The following is a 7,500-nucleotide window of genomic DNA, read 5'->3' as shown; positions in this document are numbered from 1 at the left end:
CACTGCCAGCTCCTCTCCCATCTCTACAAACTGAAAAATTTCCCCCACACAGATCAATGTCCGTGTGACACCGCTCCTCAAACCAAACTCCAGCCCATGTCTTCCTGCAAGACTGCCCTCTACACGAAACAAAGAGCTTGAGGCGCCAGATCTGGCCCAGTCCCGCAGTTGTGGGGGAAACGGGTTACAGAGCTCCATAATCGATAACAACAATATTAAAAATGATAGAAATAACTTAAACAAAATATTAATGATGATGATGATGATGATGATAACAACAAAAACAACAAAAGGAACAATGATTGAAAAAAAAAAAAAGAGTGACAATTGAAACAAAATGCTGTTACTACTACTGCTGCTGTTGCTGCTGCTGCTGCTGATGATGATAAAACGAACTTTGCTCATTCAGCACACAATTCCTTAGCAAAGTATACAACTTACTACTGACTGCCCATTCACAAGTCATTATCCCCCCCCCGCGCCCCCTCCCCCGACACCCCCCCCCTCCCCCGTCATTCACATATTTGCAACTCACAGAACAGCACACTAATTATTGTTCATACATAGCCTCTATAAGGAATGGGATGGTTTTGACTGCTTTAAGGTTATCTGCACAGAAAAAAAAGAAAAAAAAAAGGAAAGAAAAGAAATGTTTTTTGTGTGTTTTTTTTAATTTGAAAAAAAAGGAAAAGGAAGAAAAAAAATTCATAAACTTGTGGGCTGTGCCAAACGGTTACCCCATTATCAGGAACGAATAATAAAACAACCCTTCTTTTTTTTCCATTCTGAGTCTGCACACAATCAAACGTTGGCCACAATGTTCAAAGAAGAAGAAAAAAAAAAGAAGAAGAAGAAAACGAAAAAAAAAAAAAAAAAAAAAAAAGAAGAAAAAAACCCCACCACAAGGACAACAACAAAAACAACAAAACACACACACTTTATGACTGATCGTAATATTCAAAGAAAGTGAAAAAAAAGGATAGAAAAACAAATATATTTCAAAGATCATAATCAGAATTTATCTTTGGTCAACATATTCATAGCATAGATTTACAAGCAGGTTGGGTAAAAAAAAAAATCAAACAGTATTATACGTAGAATTTGTAATGTTCGAAACTGACCAAAAAAAACAACAACAACAAAAACAAAGAAACAACAACAAAAACAAAACAACAACCCTGGTAAGGAAGAAATAACACATGATAAAACATTCTTTCACACATTGAACATTTAACACTCTACACAAGAATAATTTCCACATATCTTCCACTGAGTCATTCTCTCTCAGTCTTTGTCTGTCTGGTCTCTTCAAGCGCGCACGCGCGCGCACATGTGTGTGTGTGTGTGTGTGTGTGTGTGTGTGTGTGTGTGTGTGTGTGTGTGTGTGTGTGTGTGTGTGTGTGTGTGTGTGTGTGTGTGTGTGTGTGTGTGCGCGTTTGTTCGTACTTGTGTGTGCATGTGTGTGTGTATGCGTGCGAGCTGATGTATCTGTGTATGCGTATGTGGATGCGTGAGTGCGTGCGTGCGCGCACGCGCACGCGAGTGTGTGTGTGTGTGTGTGTGTGTGTGTGTGTGTGTGTGTGTTACCTGCCACGCTGGAACACGAAGAACCGATGCCTTGCACAGAGCGGGCCAGGAACAGTACCAAGTAGCTTTCACCGAAAGCAAAAACTGCAACACACACACACACACACACACACACACACACACACAGAGTCACACACACACACACACAGTCACACACACACACACACACACAGAGTCACACACACACAGTCACACACACACACACACACACACACACAGTCACATACACACACAGACACACACACACACACACACACACACACACACACACACAGTCACAGTCACACACACACACACACACACACACACAGTCACACACACACACACACACACACAAAACAACCAACAGGTTGTCATGTACATCATTGTCGACTTGGGAAATAATGATCTCTTGAGTACCACGCGCATATGCACACATGCACACGAACGCACAGGCACAAATACACACACACACGTACGCACGCACGCACACACACACACACGCACACACACACGCACAAAAAAGTTAAGGATTTTAGCAATTGGGAACAGTCTTGACGATAATTGGGAACATTCTTGACGATAAATGGGAACATTCTTGACGATAATTGGGAACATTCTTGACGATAAATGGGAACATTCTTGACGATAAATGGGAACATTCTTGACGATAAATGGGAACATTCTTGACGATAATTGGGAACATTCATGACGATAATTGGGAACAATCGTTTTCAAACAGCTTTAGGAATGCATTTAACAACATACTTGCTTCCCTTTCCAGCTCGTGTAAACTGTTCTATATTTTCACAACACACAAAAGTTGCGCTCAAAACTGAGAAAAAAGAAAAAAAGAAAAAGAAAAAAGGGGGTGGGTGGGGGCTGGGGGTGGGGGGCTCCCATGCCAGTATGTCTACTGTTGATATATATATATATATATATATATATATATATATATTTTTTTTTTTTTTTTTTTTTTTTTTTTTCTCGAATGAAAAGTTACCCAAAGCGAACAAGGAATGCAAGACACCTACTGTGCACCCCTCGATGATAATAGGAATACCAGGTCTCTCTCTCCCTCTCCCTCTCCCCCCCCCACCCCGTCTCTCTCTCTCTCTCTCTCTCTCTGTGTTTTGTTTGTTCAGCTTATGTAGCTTTACGTAATGAGTTCTTTCCGGTCGAGCCCGAGCCTCATAATTTGCCTGCACTGATGGGAGCTGATGACCACGCGACGAGACCGTGTCAAAGCTTTCTCGCTTTCTGTACAGTTTTTTTTTAAATTGTGCTCAGAGCGTGCACGCTGAGATTGGCTTCCAATTTGCATCGCAGCATTCCTTTCTGACACTACGTGTTGTTAGAGTGAATTATTCCTCTGCTTACGTTTCATGACACTGTCTGTCTGCTTGAAAATGATTGTTTTTTGGGGCAGTTTTTTTTAACGCTGAATGACCTATTCCCCCAACTCCCCATTGAAATGAACCTTATGTGTTTCTTCAATAAAACATCACCACCACCACCATCACCATCATCATCAACATCCTCTCTCTCTCTCTCTCTCTCTCTCTCTCTCTCTCTCTCTCTCTCTCTATATATATATATATATATATATATATACAGACAGACGCGCAAAGCCAGACAGACAAACGGACAGACAGACAAACGGACAGACGCACAAGGACAGACAGACAGACAGACAGACGGACGGACAGACAGACAGACTCCAAGCATGTATGTACTCACTTATAGTGGAGACCATCATGACGACAAAGCCAGTGAACATGGGTATGGTGTAGCCGATTCTGGAACCCAACACAGCGGCTGTTTATTTTTTTTTTTATAGAAAGACACAGACGACAGACGAGAGATAGGATAGACAGAGAGAGAGAGAGAGAGAGAGAGAGAGAGAGAGAGAGTGGGAGGGAGAAGGAGAGGGGTGGGAGGGAGAGGGGTGGGAGGGAGAGGGAGGGAGGGGGAGAGAAGAAGGACGGGGGAGGGAGAGAGAGAGAGGGGGAGAGATAGAGAGACAGAGAGAAGGAGACAGAGAAAGAGAGAGAGGAGAGAGAGAGACGGGAGGGAGAGAGAGAGAGGGGGGAAGAGATTGAGAGAGGGAGAGAGAGAGAGAGAGGGACAGAGAGAGAGGGAGGGAGGGAGAGAGAGGGACAGAGAGAGAGAGAGAGAGGGGGGGGGGAAAGACGGTGGGAAAGGGAGGGAGAGAGAGAGACCGACACTGACCCAGGTTTAAATGTGAAGGCCGCTGACCCGTACACAAAAGGGGTGGGGGTGGAAGGAAACAATGGGGCAATCCAGCATGCAGAAGCAATATATATATATATATTTCGCGGTAGTGGTACAAAATTACAAAAGTAATCGGTCACCGGATGAAAAGGAAAGGTCAGTAAATACATAGCATGTACAACAACAACAATAATGGTACTTATATAGCGCTGAATCTTGTGCAGAGACAAATCAAAGCGCTTTCGCAACCAGTCATTCACACGCATGCATAACTAAAAAAAACTGGAGAAACTGAAGACAAGGAAGAGGCAGGGGAGGGAGGCTATTTTGGGAAGAGGTGGGCGATGTTCATACTCAACATGTTCATAAATAATACCAATTCATTCGTTGTGTGTACATTCGTCTCTGACTTTTAAAGCGTAATAAGTGTGCATGTCAAGGTTTCTCTGGGAGATAACACATGGAGGGACACACACACACACACACACACACACACACACAGAGTGTGTGTGTGTGTGTGTGTGTGTGTGTGTGTGTGTGTGTGTGTGAGAGAGAGAGAGAGAGAGAGGATTTATTCACTTAAGGCCATAGCCCCCATATGAATGAAGGGCGATATCACAATATGCAGTTGTCACCATAACTGTCAATGAGCATTCACCATTTTCACAATCAGTCAACGCAATTATGATAATACCGTTTCTCTCTCGAGAGACAAAGAGAGAGAGAGAGAGAGAGAGAGAGAGAGAGAGAGAGAGAGAGAGAGAGGGAGAGTGGGAGAGAAAAAGAGAAAGAAAAAGAAGAGAGAGAGAGATGGGGAGAGAGAAAGTCAGAGAGAGAGAGAGAGAGAGGAGGAGAGTGGGGGAGAGAGGGGGAGAGAGGGGGAGAAAGAGAGAGAGTGGGATAGAAAAAGAGAGGAATAAAGAAAGAGAGAGAGTTGGGAAAGAGAGGGAGGTGACAGAGAGAGAGAGGGAGAGAGAGGGAGATAGAAAGAGAGGGAGAGAGATGGGGAGAGAGAGAGAGATAGTTGGGAAAGAGAAAGAGAGAGAGAGAGAGAGAGGAGGAGGGAGAGAGAGAGAAGGATAGGGTGAGAGAGAAAGGGATCGATCTACCTATTTATCTCTCTATGTACACACACACACACACACACACACACACACACACACACACACACACACACCATCTAGAACCCCAGAGCGTTCAGGTATTGATACAGAAAGAGGGACAAAGGGGGTGGGGTGGGGGTGGAGGTTTGGTCCGTACTGATCTTCTGTGTCTTCTTTAGACACCCTTCCCTGCTTTCCCCCCCTTCATGCGTATACGCAAGCGTAATTAAAGAACCTGCAATCAATTCACGTGAGCGCGTTCGGTGGGTTATGGAAACTAAAAGATACCCAGCATGCACATCCCCTGAAAACGCAGTATGGCTGCCGACATGGCGGGGGTAAAAACGGTCACACACGTACAAGTTTCAAGTTTTAATTATCCTTTCACTCCTATTGGAGTATGGAGGATTACTGCAAAATAAACTTTTCATGCCCAGAACAAACATTTCCAAATACACAAGAATGTCACATAAAAGTTGAGAAAACACAAATGTCTTTTAACTCCAAAAGTATAACTAGGCAACATTTGCAAATCTAATCATCTTACTTACAGCTAAAATGACTTTTTTGCCTCCTTTGAGCATATTACAAAAAAAAAAAAAAACAAAAAAAAAAAAAAAAAAAAAAAAAAAAACGATTTTGGAGACAAATATTTTTTAGGAACATATCTGTTTCGTAACTGATCATAATTGGGACATTTCATTATAAAATGAAACTCATCACCAATCACAGACATGTTACAAACCTTACAAAGCCGTAACTCTCGCGGTATGCCTTTGTGTCTCCCTGTTTCTATTTCCAGCTTATGATCACTACTTCGAAATCTGAAGAAGCTGATAACGTAATTATCAGGCATTTAACTTATATATTTTTCTCTACCAAATCCACTCTTGAAATTTCGATAAAACAAACATTTACTACTTGCCTCTAGAGCATGTCTCCATAGATTTTGAAAACTATCTCTCAAAGCAATGTTGACATTCTTGCAGAAAGATTCCCTCTCCAAGAAGAACTGAGCATCCCAAACACAGTCATACCCTGCTTCTATTAAAATTTGTCTGATACAACTCATCCATTTTGAAGAATAAATACCATTTCGATATAAGTCAAGTAATATCAAATGTATTTTCCCAGAATATTTTTCTGTGTTTGATATCACTAAGCTGGTCCAAAATCGAACTAATCTCATTTTCACTAACACACTAATTGGATAAATACCAGTTTCTCCATAAACAATTTGGGTCATAGTATTTCTGTTCAGTTTGAGCAAGCGTTTCAAAAAATTTCAATTCTAATTTTTCAAGTATATCTACATTATCATAACCCCATATTTCTGCACCATACAACAAAATAGGAACAGTCATAGATTGGTACATTTCCAGAATGATATGTAAAGGTAAATCTTGATTTCTGGCTGACTGAAGTAATGAAAACATAGCTTTTCGGCCCTGTTCATAAATCATTTTTTTAGCTTTGTAAAAAGTTCCGTTTCTACTAAATTCGATGCCAAGATTTTTAAAAGAATTGACAACATCCAAACATGCACCACCAAACTTAAAAACAGGCTTTAGCTTGTTTGTAGAATTAAATATCATCACTTTAGTTTTCTTTACATTGACCACTAGTTTCCATTTTAAACAATATTTGTTAAAAACACTGAGGGACTGTTGTAATCCTTCTTTCGTCTCTGACAGTAATATTGTGTCATCTGCATACAACAGTGCAAATAATCGCATGTAATTATCTAACTCTGAAATGTTAACATTCAATAAAAGATCAACAGATGGACTCTTGTGCTTAGTCAAACACAACTCTAAATCATTGAGATACAGAGAAAAAAGCAAAGGCGAGAGATTTTCTCCTTGTCGTACACCCTTACAAATGCTAAAGAAATCAGATTTTTCACCATTTAAAAACACACATGACTTAATTCTATCATACATGTTCATTATGACACGCAAAATTTACCATTCACGCCTTCATGAACAAGTTTTTGCCATAACCCACTTCTCCAAACTGAATCAAAGGCTTTTTTAAAATCAACAAAAGCACAGTAAAGTTTCTTCTTTTTCATGGAGAAAATATCAATTAGTGATTTCAAAACACACACACACACACACACACACACACACACACACACACACACACACACACACACACACACACACACACACACACACACACGCACACACACATACACACGCGTACACACACACACACACACACACAACACACACACGTGATCAAGTTTACTAAAAGAACGAATGTAAGCGAGCGTGCTTTTCATTATGTTCGCCAGAATGCGCGCGGCTTCTGCCTAGCAGATGTCGTGTTGCGTATATAGATTTGTCCGATGGGGGACAGGTAGAGGGGGTCAATTTCAGCTGGTAAACAGTGATAAGAAACTTTAGGGAGAGCTGGGCAGTACAAGGTCTTCAGAGAAGAAGCCCCCCCCCCCCTCCTCAGTCAAGTGTTTCGGCCCTGAACTCCTTACACTCTAAGGGGGCCGGGCCGCACCCAGGTCATGACTCCTGGATGCCCTTGTATTGCCGCCTTTTTCCCCCCTGGTCCTCAGCAGGTTCGAACCCGCGCCTCC

The 7,500-nt window shown here is 41.8% G+C and overlaps 1 protein-coding gene across 1 annotated transcript in view; it reads right to left on the bottom strand.

The window, feature by feature from the left end:
* Nucleotides 1–7,500, bottom strand: part of LOC143277080 (synaptic vesicular amine transporter-like) — a 50,113-nt gene that overhangs the window by 34,009 nt on the left and 8,604 nt on the right. Inside the window, exons 4-5 of the mRNA XM_076581821.1 lie at nt 3,307–3,365; nt 1,588–1,671 (exon numbers count right to left, since the gene is read on the bottom strand). Of these exons, the coding sequence (XP_076437936.1) occupies nt 1,588–1,671; nt 3,307–3,365 (143 nt within the window). The remainder of the gene's footprint in view (nt 1–1,587; nt 1,672–3,306; nt 3,366–7,500) is intronic.

The sequence above is a fragment of the Babylonia areolata genome, chromosome 2, assembly GCF_041734735.1.
Source record: "Babylonia areolata isolate BAREFJ2019XMU chromosome 2, ASM4173473v1, whole genome shotgun sequence".
Classification (NCBI taxonomy): Eukaryota; Metazoa; Mollusca; class Gastropoda; order Neogastropoda; family Buccinidae; genus Babylonia; species Babylonia areolata.
Note: the sequence above shows the minus strand (reverse complement) of the source record. Positions and strands in the feature narration are given on the sequence as shown.